The following is an 18,507-nucleotide window of genomic DNA, read 5'->3' on the forward strand; positions in this document are numbered from 1 at the left end:
TAGCAACATTTCAAGAGCATCCAATTTTATTTTCTGTCTTGTGTAAAATGATACCTTCGTTTCTTTCAAAGGGCGAATATGTTTCAATCAAATTGACTGAGCAATGTTTGGTCACATGAGCCTGTCCATTTAAATATATGTTTCAATCAAATTGACTGAGCAAAGTTTGGTCAAATGAGCCAGACCATTTAAATATATGTTTCAATCAAATTGACTGAGCAATGTTTGGTCAAATGAGCCTGACCTTTTAAAACATATATTACTTATATATAAAAGCGGCACTAGATATCAAACTTTTAGGGAGAGAAAATGGTAAATTAATTATAGCGAAACAATGGACAGCCCTCACAAGGGAATGACCAATTCACCCTCTTCTTTCGCCTGGCAGCAATGCAGGACTAGGCAAACAAAATATAATATAGCACATATTGACCATCTGCATTGTCATAAATTATGCAATGATTGAAGGGGATCTTCTACTAGACATTTGAAGTATTAACTCTCAGCCCGTTGCAGACGAACAAACTCTCGGCCGAAGATCAAATTCTCATTGACTACACACGATTATACAAATTGTGACACACACACACATTTTAATTTGCATTATTTTTTTTTTTTTTTTACCAAGCTTATATAAAGTCTGCCGTCTGTCTATATGTCTGGTACAAATTGTGTACATGTATCCCTTAGTCTGTTGGACCGTTGGGGCATCAAGCAAGATTTGTCGACTGTCTTTCTCCATTCCTCCCTGTGTTTTGCCTTGTTTAAAACCTCTATCCATTCTTTTATGTTGTCCTCCCATCGCTTTCTCTGTCTACCTCTTCTTCTTTTGTTCCCTGAAGGAAGGTCTTTGCGAGCCCCGTGGATCTTGTAATATGGCCATATATTTTAACGTGTACACATTATTTCCCACAATTTCCATTCTCGGATCAAGTTGAAACTTTATACATTTATTCAGTGTATATGACAACACATGAATCAGTTATAAAAAATAATCAATTAGTTAGTCAATCAGTCGTGATTCATTAATTTTGTTTTATAGATTAAATTTACAAACCCGTTTGTGGAGAACTAGGTCGTTCGCTAAAAAATTAAACTAATTACAAAAACTTTTATTTTTATAAGTGCTTGAATAGCTCAGTGGCAAACACGTCGGCTCTCCATCATGGAGGCTCAAGTTCGAGTTCAGACTTCAGAGCACTTTCTTTTTTTTTTAATTTCTTTTGAAAAGCCAAAACAGAAATCTTCTCTCAGGTACTCCCCTCCTCTCCCCACTCCCCCCAACTATTCCCCAAAAGTGATTGCACTGAGAATACAATAAATATGCTAGTTGTGCTAAACAAAAACAATAAATAACAAGGTTACAAAGACAGTTTGTGTGGGAACACAAAGTTAAAATCGGCCTCCGAAGTGGTCCACCCAGGCAGGTAAAATGGCAGGTTTCAATATTTTCAGAAAGAACATCAGAATGAAATTCTATCAAAGACAAATGACACAGAGGAATGGAGAAAGAAGGTTGACAGATCTTGTATGGTGCCCCAACGGATAGGTGAAAGTGAAGGTGAAGTTAGATATGAACCTGGCCTAACTGATGTCTTATAATGAATGTCTAATTGATCTAATAATTTCGTAGAGTCAATCTCTTATTCAAAGCATCAAGAAAAAAAAAAAACATTTCCGTAAAAAAAAAAAACAAGGTTACAAAGACAGTTTATGTGAAAGTTTAAATATTTATGCGTGTGCGGGGGAAAATCTACCGACCTACTACCAGGGCGGGCCTTAGACCACTGCAACCTATGCGGCAGCAGTGGGCTCCCCTCCCCCCCCAAACACTTTCATAGGCCCCGCGCTAATTCTATATGTAAATTATTAAATTAAACCATTTTAACTTATATGTAAATAATAGGGTTTCCTCGGTCTCCTTATTTTCCAGCATCTTCTGGAATTCTCCTGAAGTTATTGAAATCTTCTGAAAACTCATAAAAATCTGAAAGACAAACATTGTCATTTCGGAGTGCCAATCCTTTTTAATAAAACATTTATTGCAATGACGAATGTATTTTCTAATAAAAATTTTAATTTTGACATGCTTATCCCTATTCTGACTGGGTTCCGCATAGGGCCCCGCAATTGTTAGGACCGGCTTTGCCTACTAGGCTACTACTCCCAACATTTTGACTGTACTGTACTGAGATTTTTTTTTTCTAAAACAACTTATAATATGTAGATTCAACCAGTGTCCACATAAAAAAACATTCTATTTCAGTTGATGAACTTTCGAGTCATTTGTTTATTTTGCGTCCGATAAGAAAAGAAAACACCATGGTAATAAAAAACAAAGGAAAGAAAACATTACTTTGAGACTTCCAAACCATGTATTACAACTTATCTCTTTGAAATCACGTGTCATACATCAAAGTGGCTTGGAGAAGTATTTGTTATCTTAAGTCCAACAATACACTCTAATTGCTGACCGCTCCCCTACCTCCTTCATTCCTGCGCTTCACGTCTTTTGTTCTCAGTCACTGGTGTCCGCTGCTTCTGAGACTCGTCACAGTTGACCAATCATTGCACTCGACTGGACATCTCATTATTATGACTTACCTACGCAACAGTCAACCAATAAAAAACAAGCTGTCCATTGCCTACTATAAAAGTAAGTTCCGAAATTCTTCTCACTTGTCAAATCCTTTGACTTGTTCTTGGAAGTTTTCACTTTTGAGTTCCAGTTTTTGTCGTTTTGAATTGATTTTGTCACCTAAAGATATTAAACATTCTACGAGAATGAGTTTGTTGTCTGAACTCAACAGTATCTCTCCACTTGTTAAGGAGTACGCTAAAGATGTGTTTCAGACCTTTGGATTAACCAAAGAAGAACTTCTGGAGCAGACTCGCTGTAACATTTACCTGGCTCACAAGAATACCGACACGTCAGTGAAGAAAGTTGTCAAGTTTTACAGACGATGCAAGAAAAGCAGCCAAAGATTTTACAATGAGGTTGCAATCGCTAAGAAGCTGAAACACCCAAACGTCATAATCTTCGAAGAAGCTGCCTCGTTCCCGAAACATCACGCCTTGATAATGCCGTACTGTGAACTTGGGGCTCTGTACAACATGATCGGGAAAGTTCCGATACACATCTCGGAGCATTACTTTCTGCAGACCTGCTCAGCGGTGAAGTATCTTCACGACAACTTCATTGTACATAGAGACATAAAGTTAGACAACATTCTAGTGGATGCCAATCAGAAGGTCTATCTGACAGACTTTGATATGTCTTGCACCGTGAGTTGGGAGAGTTCCATCGTTCACAATGCGGGTGGTACTACTGGCTACCGTGCACCGGAGATGGTGATGTCTCCTAAAGGATCCTACGACGGATATAAGGTAAGAAATCTATTTCTAGTTTCTAAAGTTATATAAATCATCCAACTTTGTTTGTCAAAACCAGTTTATCTTGAATAGAATTACATAGCCACAAAGATTCAGAATTTCATAATTATTCTTTAAATTTAATCAAATACTATATTTTGAAGCATATGACTTTTTAAAATTAGTCCTCAGGATAACTTTAAACAGTAACTATAAATTCATGTATAAAAGTCCTTTTTTATTACTAAAGGATTAAGAGATAGGTCTATTTTAAACATGAAAGTACAAATAAAAAAAGCAAGTTTTTTCCACACACACCCTTTTTTTCTTTTCTTCACTGCATCCTAAAACGTCTTATTAATATTTATAAACACATTTAAGATTCACCGATCACTAAAACTCTAATCTTGTCAACAGCTGGACGTGTTTGCTCTTGGAGTCGTCCTGTTCTGTTTGATCTTTGAGAAAGATGTGGAAGATTTGGACGAGACATCAATGAGTTACCTTGATATGGTCAAGACTTACATCTGGACATTCCCTGTTCACTTCTACAAGAATGTCTTGGAGTGTATGCTGGAACCAGATCCTAAAGCAAGATGGGACATGCGTGGTTTGATAAAAGGTTTGGGACAAGCCTCTTGGTTGGCTGCAAGAGTCAGCAATTTGTAAGCTTTGGAGTATTCAATTGACTTTTTTGTTTGTTTTTTGTTTTTCGTTAACTAGTGATTTGTTTATCTTTTTATTTTCTGTTAGTTTTGTTCACCCAGTTTATCTGAGGTACCGGTAATTTTGTATTAATTGTAATTCTTTCTGCTGACTTGTACACTCACGTCTCTTTTTTATTTCTATTTGTTGAATCTTATAATTTTGTAGCCTTTTTAAAAATATCATGTCTTTTGATTTTCTAAACGTATGGATTTTTTTTCGATTGTTTACTCTTTTATATAATTTAGAATCTAATACAAAAAAATAATGACAAAAAAAAAAGAAAAAAGAAAAAGAATAAAAAAAAAAAAAGAAAAAAAAAGAAAAAGAAAAAAAAAAAAGAAAAAATAAATAAATAAAAAAAATAAAAAAAAATTAGCTTAATGTATTTTTAAAAAACATTTTTTTTGCTTCTGTTCATCACTTTTTAAAAATTCATATCTTCAATGTTCTCCACTTTAGCCTGGTGTACAGTTTTAGTTGACACAATTTCTTGTCACATTTTAGTTTCTTGTCTATGACTTGAACATTTCTCTGTGTTTAGTTCAGTCGATGTCCATCTTTCGTTTTAGAAACTCTCTTTGATGTTCTTTGGATGTTACATTTAGTTCCCTGCTTCATTGTTACACCTGCATTGAACAGGGAGACTAACTACTGCTGTTGTTTACTTATTGTAACTTAAAGATTCATTGGAAATCATTGCCCTTTACTTTCACAAATATTTTCAATCTACCCGTCTCTGTTCCTAACATAATCATCATCATCTTCTTTCCTTTGCGTTCCTGGTGGAACATTGGGCCTCTGTAAAAACACGCCTTTCTCCACGGTCTCTTGCTAGTTTTTTTTTTATGGCTTCCCAGCTTTTTCCTGTCCTCTCGTCGTCATCTAGTACACGTTCTTTTTGGTCTTCCTCTGCATCTTGTGCCCTGGGGGTTCCAGGACTGTGCAGCTCTGTTGTTGGTATCTTTTCTAAGGGTGTTACCAATCCATCTCCACTTTCTCTCTAAGATCTACACCTCTATATTTCTATGTCCACCCATCTACCACAGTTTTTTTTTTTTTTTACATTATTAGATTCAGATAATTGAGTCTATGCAGACATGGCCAGGCTCACACTTAATGATTTCTTTATTCACATTTATTCTGAGCCTGGCTGGTGAAAATCTTTTTAATCAGGCCACAAAATGTGACGGTCTCAAGCCCGTGTAAACTGAGAGAGAAAAGATTATTTTTTTTTGGGTTGGGGGGAGGAAAGGGGTATTTCTATTTTTTTAAATAGAAACATTATTTTTTTTTTAAAGGTACATGTATTAAATTTTGAAGCTATAATTAGAGTCTATTGCCGTATATAAGGACGCGATGATTGAGTGGTTAAGCTCTTAAATTCTAAACCTGGGGTCATGTTTTTGAATCTTGATCTGGGATTTTTGAATTTCGGGATTTTTAGGCCGCTCCTGAATCCACCCAACTAAACTGGGTACCTGACTTAAGTATCTGAAAGTAAAGGCGGTAGGTCGCTGTGGTGTCCACATGACTTCCTGCTCGGTAACCGATTGCCAAATCAACAGATGACCTTAAAATCATCTGCCCTATGGATCGCAAAGTCTGGAAAGGGAACTTTACTTTTAATTGCCGAGTACCGATGTCTATAAGATTGTGTCCGATACGTTGAACGGTGTGGGAAGGTCTACATCTATGTAGTATGTTATGTTTGCTTTAAAAAAAATCCTTTAAATCAATTTTAAGTTCAACTTTTAAGTCCTTTTAGAGTATAATATATCCCAGCCTTCAAATGTATTAATTTTACCCGCCCTTCTGCTATGGGTTAACTGTGATTTCAATTGGTTTCAAATAAATAAAAAACAATGTACTACGGGATTTTATATTCCGACGTTACTTTAAATATGCACTAGAATATTTTGAAAATGGTTGTTTAAATATGCACTGGAATATTTTGACAATAGTTGTTTAAATATGCACTGGAATATTTTGACAATGGTTGTTTAAATATGCACTGGAATATTTTGACAATGGTTGTTTAAATATGCACTGGAATATTTTGAAAATGGTTGTTTAAATATGCACTGAATATTTTGACAATGGTTGTTTAAATATGCACTGGAATATTTTGACAATGGTTGTTTAAATATGCACTGAATATTTTGACAATGGTTGTTTAAATATGCACTGGAATATCTTGACTATAGTTGTTTAAGTATACATTGGAATATTTTGACAATAGTTGTTTAAGTATATACTGGAATATTTTGACAATATTGTTTTTCTAAACTATTACACGTCTGCACTTTTTTGATTTCCATTTCAATTTAATTTTTAAAAAACACTTAGTGGGTGATCACGCGGTGGGAGGCAAATGAAATTTTTAAAATATATAGAGATTTCTTTGCTCTCCCAACGACTCTATCCCTTTAACATATGATTTTGTCAGCTTTTCTTTCTGTGACCACATTGGAAATAGTAAATGTTAGTGCAAGCAGATAGTCACGTGATTGTTGCTGTAAGCCTCTCTTACCTTCACGACATCGGCCCTTAGGTGTCTACAAATTGTGGCTGTTTACATTGAGTCATGTCATAGAGAGACAATGTGAGCTAACTTGAAGTGGTCCCCACTTCCTTCTTTGATGCATTTGTTACTATAGTTGTGCGACTGTTTCTTATTATAATAAAAAACAAACTCTAAGCTAAATGTTATATATTCTTTTTACGGTAGTCTGGGAAGGTGAATGAGGTCCATAATTTTATAATTTTCACCTAAATGGTTTGAAACTAAATTTAATTTTTAAAAATGATTTAATCGCTGTTCAGTAGCAATGTACAACTATACAAAAATAATAATTCCATTGCCCCGATACTCTTCATTAAACCAAGATTGTGTGAATATATTCGTAGGTTCTTTAAGACAAATAGGGCTGGAGAAATAGTTAATGATAAACGATTTCTAAGCAATCGCTTGATTGTCATATATTGACATTATTAGCTTTAAGAACGATCGAAACATAATAATGGTGACAAAATTGCAATGCTATTGAAATGTGCTATATACGGTCTTTTTTTTTTTAAGTTATTTTTTTTTAGAGATTTATTTTTTTTTTAAATAAACTTACACAGTAAATTGAAACTCTCTATTTCTAATAAATAAATAAAAAATGCATTATAGAAGTCAACATATTTTGGCCAATCTTAATGGGACTTTGCATAAATATTCCTTAGAATGACCCAAATCATTGCAGAGGCAGTAGGATGTATTCAAATGTACCACCACGATTGCTGAATTTAAAAAACGTTTTGTTTCATTAATATTGGCTATATTTTCACACTTTTATAATAATCACTATATATATATATATATATATATATATATATATATATATATAAGGTTACAATAAAAAAAGAATAAAATTCAAATTCAAAAACTATATTTAAATAAGTCAAAGTACTACCCAGTTGACTGCATTGATTGGTCAACTATGACAGGCATCAGAAGTCACGGAGAACAATGAAAGCATTGGACACGCATGACTGAGAACAAAAGATGTCACACTTCAGTTTGGAGAGGAAGGGAAGCGGTCAGCAATCAGAGTGCATTGTAAGACTTAAGATAACATAAGGCGCTCGTTGCTTCTTTGATGTATGACACTAGTTTAAGACGCATACGTTTTTTGTTAGCTTCTTTGATGTATGACACTAGTTTAAGACGCATACGTTTTTTGTTGCTACTTTGATGTATGACACTAGTTTAAGACGCATACGTTTTTTGTTGCTACTTTGATGTATGACACTAGTTTAAGACGCGTCGATTAGTTGAAAGTTGACGGAGGTATCTTGATGAAAGTATTTTTTTTTTGTGTTTTTTTTTGCGCTCAATGTTTCGTTTGCCCACAAGGTATACACCCCCCCCCCCAACAAAACGAACAACAAACAAACAAACAATTGTACGTTTTTATTAGATGTCTTGAAAGAAATAATTTGATATTATTATTAATGTCTCAACACTAAAATAATGATGATGCATTTGTTGCTTCTAAGAGAGAAGAAATAAGTTATATTGTTATTATCAATTATAATATAAATTATAATTATATTTTTTTGTTTACAAAAAAAAACAACCCTAAATCTTTTTATTAATGAGTTTCAGTAGGCATATATTAGGCAGGAGCTTCAATAAGCCGACCATGAATTCGCGAGGCTGCTGTTAATTAACTTTTAAGGAAACGGAGGCCATGATAGCTGCCATCTCCGGGCTAGAATGCTATAATCTTCAGAATCTGAAAGAAACATCCGGAATATGTTAAAGAAACATTTTTACTCATTCGGAAAAAAAATTAAGAGTACGATTATATCGGCCATTTCTTTATACCGTAGTCGTAATATAGTTTTTAGTTATTGTAACACAATTTCAGTCACAGAAATATGTCCTCCTTCAGTCACAGAAATATGATCTCCTTCAGTCACAGAAATATGACCTCCTTCAATCACAGAAATATGACATCCTTCAGTCACACAAATATGACCTCCTTCAGTCACACAAATATGACCTCCTTCAGTCACACAAATATGGCCTCCTTCAGTCACACAAATATGACCTCCTTCAGTCACACAAATATGGCCTCCTTCAGTCACACAAATATGGCCTCCTTCAGTCACACAAATATGACCTCCTTCAGTCACACAAATATGGCCTCCTTCAGTCACACAAATATGACCTCCTTCAGTCACACAAATATGACCTCCTTCAGTCACACAAATATGACCTCCTTCAGTCACACAAATATGGCCTCCTTCAGTCACACAAATATGGCCTCCTTCAGTCACACAAATATGGCCTCCTTCAGTCACACAAATATGACCTCCTTCAGTCACACAAATATGGCCTCCTTCAGTCACACAAATATTACCTCCTTCAGTCACACAAATATGACCTCCTTCAGTCACACAAATATGGCCTCCTTCAGTCACACAAATATGTCCTCCTTCATTCACACAAATATGTCCTCCTTCAGTCACACAAATATGACCTCGTTCAGTCACACAAATATGGCCTCTTTCAGTCACACAAATATGACCTCCTTCAGTCACACAAATATGGCCTCCTTCAGTCACACAAATATGTCCTCCTTCAGTCACACAAATATGACCTCCTTCAGTCACACAAATATGTCCTCCTTCAGTCACACAAATATGACGTCCTTCAGTCACACAAATATGGCCTCCTTCAGTCACACAAATATGACCTCCTTCAGTCACACAAATATGTCCTCCTTCAGTCACACAAATATGGCCTCCTTCAATCACAAAGTGACTATGGGTCATGCCATAGAAGTGAGACGAATGCTTGAGCATTAGCTGTGGTCGGAGCAATTTCGCCCACACAGCAGTCCCCCCCCACACTCCTCCAAACCGCAGATATAATAATAATAATAATAATAATAATGATAATGATAATAAACAACCACATTCAAATTGCCTAACATATTCCATTTAGTACATTTTGACATTCATTCATTCAAACATCAGACGTAATGACCATTCAATGACCACATAGTTGCATTAATTGAGGACATCAGAAAATAAATGTTCAAAGTTATTCTTACTTTTGCCTCCCTCTTATTAACTAGTTGAAGGGTTCAGATAGTCAGAGATGAATTGCACAGCGGTCTCAAACTGAGGCCATTCTTCAGATAGTTTGTCATTCGAGGTAATATTCTTTTGGTTAGAATCTCGATCGGAGTACTATTCTTTGGCTAGTGACTTCGATCTGGTATGTTCCGGCATTCAAGCTAATAGAAAAGAAAGAGGTTGTAAGCTTACTGGCGTACTGGACTCATTTCATTGTTAATGGCACGGTGGCGTGAGTGAGAATGGAGAGAGGTCAGTAGTGGGATGGACTTGTTTGATTTTGATCAAATATCATTCAGTTACCCTGATGTAGTACACTATTTTGGAATGGGTTGGTTACATGGGCGGACTGGCAATATGGGCATTTGGGCAAATGCCCGGTGGGCCGGTACCCAAATGGGCCGGTAGGGCTACTATGCCACTATGGCGCACATCAAATTGTTAAAGGTTTTATAATATTCTCTTATAAAAAGGCCCATAGAGCGTCGTGTTTAACATATATCTTTCACAGACTCTACAGTGTAACACTATTTTAAGTTAACATTTACTGAAATAATGTAATAGCCTTCATTGGTAGACAGTGCTACTAGTAGGCTTCACCCTTTTAGGGCCTACATACACAGGGATTAAAAAGGAACATAAGGCCTATATTTCATATAAACATATAGAGTTCACTGTATGCATTCATATCAATACAATATCAAACGTAACATAATGATTTTGAGGACAGGTAGACCTAGAAATGGATGTCCATCATATGACAAAATAATTTGTGGGCCGCATTATTTAGAAAAGCCCGGGCCGATTTTGACATTCATTCCGCCCCTGGTTAGTAAGCAAAAGATGTGGAAACAAGTCTGCAAGATTTTCCGTTCATTTTTTTTTTAAAGTTGAGAGACGTAACAGAAATAGAGTGAAGTCTTTAAGTGGAAATAACTTCGTGGTCACTTCTAAGTAACTGCCCTTAACGTCATGACATGATTACGTTTTGTAGTAAGAAGGGAGAGAAATGGGAGGAGTTAAAACTAACATAATTTTATTCTTAGCTAACGGAAATATATATATAATATGATTATTATAACAGTAAAAATCAAGCCAATATAAATGAAACAAAACATATTTTTAAATTAAGGAATCATGGCGGTCGATTGTGGTATATCCTACTGCATCTGCAACGATAATATTCCAACTTTCCAAGAAATATTTGTGCAAAGTTTTACTAAGATTGACCATACTGTTGATTACTATAAGGAACATACATACACTTTACACTTTTTATTTGTACTAAAAAATATTGAGTTCCAATTTAACGTGTAAAAGTACTTTTAAAAATTCTCTAGAAAAATATAAAAGAAAAAGAATATAGGCCTATATAGCATATCTCAATAGTATTGAAATTATGTCTTAATTATTATGTATCAATCGTTACATTTGATGAGTTCTTTAAAATCAAAATAACAATCTGTAATTAGGTAAGCGATGGATTGGGTGTGTATGTTCTATTTTTGTATAACTTTTTGTTGTAAAGGACACAATCTTGTTTTAATGAAGGGTACTGGTGCAATTGAATTAATATTTTGTACAATTGAGCATTTATACAGCAAAGCGAGTAAAACATTTGTAAAAAAATGAATGTAGTTTAAAGGCTTATAAATTCTGGACCTCACTCACCCTCTCACACATACAACTACCGTAAAAAAAAATAAAGCTTAGATTTTTTTTCTTCTTTTTACAATATTGTTATCACAACTAGAAAAACAACTGCATCAATAAGGGATGAAGGGACTACTTGAAGTTAGCGCACATTGTCTCTCTATGACATGGCTTGATGGATGTAAACATTATAGTCACACCCTGTAAACACCTAAGGGCCAATGTGTGTGCGTACGAGAAGTGACATTAATGATCACGTGACTCGGACAACCGACGTCGTCTATTGTCCTGCTTGCATTCTATTTCCAATGTGGTCACAGAAAAGAAATCTGACAAGATCATATATTGAAGGGCGTTGATGATTAATTTAAAATTGCTTGAATGGATTAAAAAAAAAAGCAGACATTATACTACATACATACTTAAAATTGATTTAAAGGATTTTTTTTAAAAAGCAAACATAACAAACTACATAGATGTAGACCTTGCCACGCCGTTCAACGTATCGGACACAATCTTATTGACATCGGTACTCGGCAATTAAAAGTAAAGTTCCCTTTCCAGACTTTGCGATCCATAGGGCAGATGATTTTAAGGTCATCTGTTGATTTGGCCAATGGTTAACGAGCAGGGAGTCCTGTGGACAGCACAACGACCAGCCGCCTTTACTTTCAGCAATTAACGTCAGGTACCCATTTTAGTTGGGTGGATTCGAACCCAACACTCTAAGTTCGGAAGCCAAGCGCTTAACCACCCAACCACCACATCCCCATATCCAGCAATAGACTCTAATTATAACTTCAAAATTTAATACATGTACCTTTAAAAAAATCTCTATGTTTCTATTTTTAAAAAAAACAACAGAAATACCCCCCCCCCCCAACAAAAAAATCTTTTCTCTCTCAGTTTACACGGGCTTGAGACCGTCACATTTTGTGGCCTGATTAAAAAGATTTTCACCAGCCAGGCTCAGAATAAATGTTAATAAACAAATCATTAGGTGTGAGCCTGGCCATGTCCGCATAGACTCAATTATCTGAATCTAATAATGTAAAAAAAAAAAAACTGTGGTAGATGGGTGGACATAGAAATATAGAGGTGTAGATCTTAGAGAGAAAGTGGAGATGGATTGGTAACACCCTTAGAAAAGATACCAACAACAAAGCTACACAGACCTTGGAGTGGAACCCCAGGCACAAGATGCAGAGGAAGACCAAAAAGAACGTGTACTAGATGACGACGAGAGGACAGGAAAGAGCTGGGAAGCCACTAAAAAAAAAACTAGCAAGAGACCGTGGAGAGTGGAGTGTTTTTACTGAGGCCCTATGTTCCACCCGTAACGCAAAGGAAAGAAGATGATGATGATTATGTTAGGAACAGAGACGGGTAGATTGAAAATATTTGTGAAAGTAAAGGGCAATGATTTCCAATGAATCTTTAAGTTACAATAAGTAAACAACAGCAGTAGTTAGTCTCCCTGTTCAATGCAGGTGTAACAATGAAGCAGGGAACTAAATGTAACATCCAAAGAACATCAAAGAGAGTTTCTAAAACGAAAGATGGACATCGACTGAACTAAACACAGAGAAATGTTCAAGTCATAGACAAGAAACTAAAATGTGACAAGAAATTGTGTCAACTAAAACTGTACACCAGGCTAAAGTGGAGAACATTGAAGATATGAATTTTTAAAAAGTGATGAACAGAAGCAAAAAAAATGTTTTTTAAAAATACATTAAGCTAATTTTTTTTTATTTTTTTTATTTATTTATTTTTTTTTTTTGTTTTTGTTTTTTTTTTTTTTTTATTTATTTATTTTTTCTTTTTTTTTTTTCTTTTTTTTTTTTTTTCTTTTTTTTTTTTTATTCTTTTTCTTTTTTCTTTTTTTTTTGTCATTATTTTTTTGTATTAGATTCTAAATTATATAAAAGAGTAAACAATCGAAAAAAAATCCATACGTTTAGAAAATCAAAAGACATGATATTTTTAAAAAGGCTACAAAATTATAAGATTCAACAAATAGAAATAAAAAAGAGACGTGAGTGTACAAGTCAGCAGAAAGAATTACAATTAATACAAAATTACCGGTACCTCAGATAAACTGGGTGAACAAAACTAACAGAAAATAAAAAGATAAACAAATCACTAGTTAACGAAAAACAAAAAACAAACAAAAAAGTCAATTGAATACTCCAAAGCTTACAAATTGCTGACTCTTGCAGCCAACCAAGAGGCTTGTCCCAAACCTTTTATCAAACCACGCATGTCCCATCTTGCTTTAGGATCTGGTTCCAGCATACACTCCAAGACATTCTTGTAGAAGTGAACAGGGAATGTCCAGATGTAAGTCTTGACCATATCAAGGTAACTCATTGATGTCTCGTCCAAATCTTCCACATCTTTCTCAAAGATCAAACAGAACAGGACGACTCCAAGAGCAAACACGTCCAGCTGTTGACAAGATTAGAGTTTTAGTGATCGGTGAATCTTAAATGTGTTTATAAATATTAATAAGACGTTTTAGGATGCAGTGAAGAAAAGAAAAAAAGGGTGTGTGTGGAAAAAACTTGCTTTTTTTTATTTGTACTTTCATGTTTAAAATAGACCTATCTCTTAATCCTTTAGTAATAAAAAAGGACTTTTATACATGAATTTATAGTTACTGTTTAAAGTTATCCTGAGGACTAATTTTAAAAAGTCATATGCTTCAAAATATAGTATTTGATTAAATTTAAAGAATAATTATGAAATTCTGAATCTTTGTGGCTATGTAATTCTATTCAAGATAAACTGGTTTTGACAAACAAAGTTGGATGATTTATATAACTTTAGAAACTAGAAATAGATTTCTTACCTTATATCCGTCGTAGGATCCTTTAGGAGACATCACCATCTCCGGTGCACGGTAGCCAGTAGTACCACCCGCATTGTGAACGATGGAACTCTCCCAACTCACGGTGCAAGACATATCAAAGTCTGTCAGATAGACCTTCTGATTGGCATCCACTAGAATGTTGTCTAACTTTATGTCTCTATGTACAATGAAGTTGTCGTGAAGATACTTCACCGCTGAGCAGGTCTGCAGAAAGTAATGCTCCGAGATGTGTATCGGAACTTTCCCGATCATGTTGTACAGAGCCCCAAGTTCACAGTACGGCATTATCAAGGCGTGATGTTTCGGGAACGAGGCAGCTTCTTCGAAGATTATGACGTTTGGGTGTTTCAGCTTCTTAGCGATTGCAACCTCATTGTAAAATCTTTGGCTGCTTTTCTTGCATCGTCTGTAAAACTTGACAACTTTCTTCACTGACGTGTCGGTATTCTTGTGAGCCAGGTAAATGTTACAGCGAGTCTGCTCCAGAAGTTCTTCTTTGGTTAATCCAAAGGTCTGAAACACATCTTTAGCGTACTCCTTAACAAGTGGAGAGATACTGTTGAGTTCAGACAACAAACTCATTCTCGTAGAATGTTTAATATCTTTAGGTGACAAAATCAATTCAAAACGACAAAAACTGGAACTCAAAAGTGAAAACTTCCAAGAACAAGTCAAAGGATTTGACAAGTGAGAAGAATTTCGGAACTTACTTTTATAGTAGGCAATGGACAGCTTGTTTTTTATTGGTTGACTGTTGCGTAGGTAAGTCATAATAATGAGATGTCCAGTCGAGTGCAATGATTGGTCAACTGTGACGAGTCTCAGAAGCAGCGGACACCTGTGACTGAGAACAAAAGACGGGAAGCGCAGGAATGAAGGAGGTAGGGGAGTGGTCAGCAATGAGAGTGTATTGTTAGACTTAAGATAACAAATACTTCTCCAAGCCACTTTGATGTATGACACGTGATTTCAAAGAGATAAGTTGTAATACATGGTTTGGAAGTCTCAAAGTAATGTTTTCTTTCCTTTGTTTTTTATTACCATGGTGTTTTCTTTTCCTATCGGACGCAAAATAAACAAATGACTAGTTCAGCAACTCAAGTTGAACGTCTTTTAATGTGGACACTGGTCGGATCTAAACATTATTAGTTTCTTTAACACAATTTCAATACAGGATAGTCAAATTGTTGCCCTAGCGGCCCACTGGGCATTTGCCCGAATGCCCATATAGTCTGTCCACCCATGCCAAATATCAACTTCAAAATATATATAGAAATTTTACAGGATCACTCTTTAGACAACTTAAAAGAACAAAGCTCTTCTGCTTACTAAAAACAAGCTAAGAAACTAAATAGGCTCGATTTTTTGGGATTCACTTTTCAAATGTCTAAACAAGTTAAATATTTTTTTTAAATACTTTTAAAAAAAAACCTCTCTCTAATATTGATTGAAATTGCATTACAAAATTTATTTTGAATCATTCCTGTAAGTAGTTTCTTATTAGATCTAGACTAACTGTAATACATTTCTGCGATTGAGATATTTGTATTTATTGTTTTTGTTTAGCGCAAGACACATCTTTATAGCATTCTCAGTGCACTATGATCCAAATAACTTTTGTGAAACAGTTGGGGGGAGAGAAGGGGGAGAGAAGGTGGAAGAAGCTATTATCTACTATACTAATACTATACTAATAAGAAGCTACTATTTACTATACTTTACTACTATTTATTAAAAGACTAATAAGAAACTACTATTTACTATACTTTACTACGATTTATTAAAAGACTAATAAGAAACTACTATTGCCGACTGATCTCCCCATTTCCCACCAAGCAGTCCCGTCAATAATAGTAGTCAGTCAAGGGTGTCCATTGCGCGGTAAGTTAACAATAATGTTATTCTCTATTACCTGTAATTCCAGAATTGGCCCGAATGAAAAATTAGCTTCAGAATACCCATTTCAAATACAAATTGCTTCTTTTTGAGACCCCTGTGCAGTTCATTTCATACATAGGAGTAATTAGAACGAAGCAAAGCGAGAACTTTTGACCTTTTAACAGTTCTCAAGATCTGACCGGCAAACAAACAAATACACACACTTGTTAACCAAGAAAATAAGCTAGTTGCCTATATTCCTTTCAGAGTTGGGTTTATTTTTTCAGGGCGGAAAATAGAGATAAGCCTGGGGATAACACTAAATATGAAAAGTCACTCAAAACAAGGCAACTAAATTGGAAACATCACTAACAAATGATTCATCAACTGGCAGTAACTAGTTTCTCTATAGGCCTAAACAAGGTTACAAAGACAGTTTGTGTGGAAACATAAACTCATAATTGGCCCCCGAAGTGGTGCACTCAGACACGTAAAGAGTATGAATATTAGAAACTATGAACTGCAAATTATCAACAACTACAACCCTATCCCCGTCAGAAACTATGAACTACAAACTATCAACAACTACAACCCTATCCCCGTCAGAAACTATGAACTACAAACTATCAACAACTACAACCATATCCCCGTCAGAAACTATGAACTACAAACTATCAACAACTAGAACCCTATCCCCGTCAGAAACTATGAACTACAAACTATCAACAACTACAACCCTATCGCCGTCAGAAACTATGAACTACAAACTATCAACAACTACAACCCTATCCCCGTCAGAAACTATGAACTGCTAACTTTTTTAGCGGCCTCCGATAGGGGAAAAGACGCTTTTAGTTTTGTGGGGAATGCCTGTCTGTCCGTCCGTCCATCCCGTTTAGATCTCGTAAACTAGAAAAGATATTGAAATTCCAACATCATGATATTTTAGAATCATTATATGAAATCAGTTAAGCCAGGTTCACATCTAACATCACCTTCACTTTCACCTATCCCTTGGTCTGCGGGACCGTTTGGGCACCATACAAGATCTGTCAACCTTCTTTCTCCATTCGTCTCTGTCATTTGCCTTTAATAGAATTTTATTCTGATATTCTTTCTGAAAATATTGATAATATTGATACCGCCCAGTTGCGTCAGAACCTCGAATAATCTAAAACATCATGATATCGGATTTTCAATACCTTTTCTAGTGTTTGAGATCTAGACTGGACGGACGAACAGACAGACAGACCACATAAAAGTAATAGCGTCTTTTCCCCTTTCGGGGGCCGCTAATAAAACACAAATCTACATATAGATCCACCTATTCGTAGACCACAAAAAAAAAAGTATTTCCATTTTATTTATATAACTCCGATAATGAACACGATAATAAGTTCAAAGCGCTTGAAGAAACTAATATAAAAAATGTTTTGAATGATACTGTAATGTTTTTCTTGACCCTTAGTGATACACATTGTCTCTTTCAGCCCAGAGGGGAGCGAGTTCCACACTTTTAATCCAACGTATTGAAAAGAAACTCTAGCCGAAAGTTTTTAGAGGATTAGTTGAAGAGATGGGTCCATAGAGCCAGAAACATCTGAAGGAAATATGGAGTGATTATTTTAAAAAATTCATTATTGCAGATACACTCAAACTCTCAATAACCAAACATTCTCACTAAGCACGCTTATAGATAGCTTATCAAGTGCTGTCACTCAGTATTTCTACATAAAATGGTAGTCTATTATAGGTTATTGTGCCCACTTAGTACAGCAATAGCATATTCTGGTCAATTGGTCATCTATATCTCTTGTTAGTTGGTCATCTATACTGCTACAAAATTGAGACATTATAATTATGGGCCAGAAGCTGTGGGTATTTAGATTTGCGTATAATAGTGATCTCTGACTGATGCCTCTGGGTGAGAGTCGCGGTCAAGGTGAACTAGTACAAAACTTTGCGTTAAGATTTACCCTCTTCCGCCAAAGTGTAACAGAAGAAAATGCACTCGTGTCTGTCGTTAGATGCCCACGATGGTCCGACGTCCCCCCCCCCCCGTTCCTGCATGAGGTTTGGAATAGGATGAAATTATCTTCTGAAGAAATATCCTAAACATGTACAACATAACAAAACAATAAATGTCACGATTATGGAACAAATTCATTGTGGTTTGATGTTGTAGGCACATTGTCATTTATTTCTTTTTTTTTTAATGCAGTTAAAAAAAAGACTATGAGAACAATTACCCAGATACCCCCTTCTTTCCCCGCTATATCTCCCAACTGGTTCAAACAAGTGACAGGATCATAGCGCATTGAGAAAGTTAAAACCGTGAAATTGTGCTAAACAAAATTAATTGGTTAAAATATTTGTAATCGCACAGA

The 18,507-nt window shown here is 35.3% G+C and overlaps 2 protein-coding genes across 2 annotated transcripts; one reads left to right on the plus strand and one right to left on the minus strand.

Moving 5' to 3' along the window:
• Positions 1-2,784: 2,784 nt before the first annotated feature.
• On the plus strand, positions 2,785-4,041 carry LOC106064631 (uncharacterized). The gene is made up of 2 exons (XM_013223234.2): positions 2,785-3,387; positions 3,790-4,041. The coding sequence occupies exons 1-2, from the start codon at positions 2,785-2,787 to the stop codon at positions 4,039-4,041; spliced, it is 855 nt and encodes a 284-aa protein (XP_013078688.2).
• Positions 4,042-13,566: 9,525 nt separating this feature from the next.
• Positions 13,567-14,824, minus strand: LOC106067789 (uncharacterized). Its single transcript, XM_013227058.2, has 2 exons — positions 14,222-14,824; positions 13,567-13,818 (listed from the first exon to the last, which is right to left on the minus strand). Exons 1-2 carry the CDS (start codon positions 14,822-14,824, stop codon positions 13,567-13,569), a joined length of 855 nt encoding a protein of 284 aa, XP_013082512.2.
• Positions 14,825-18,507: the final 3,683 nt, after the last annotated feature.

This window comes from Biomphalaria glabrata, chromosome 5, assembly GCF_947242115.1.
Source record: "Biomphalaria glabrata chromosome 5, xgBioGlab47.1, whole genome shotgun sequence".
Classification (NCBI taxonomy): domain Eukaryota; kingdom Metazoa; phylum Mollusca; class Gastropoda; family Planorbidae; genus Biomphalaria; species Biomphalaria glabrata.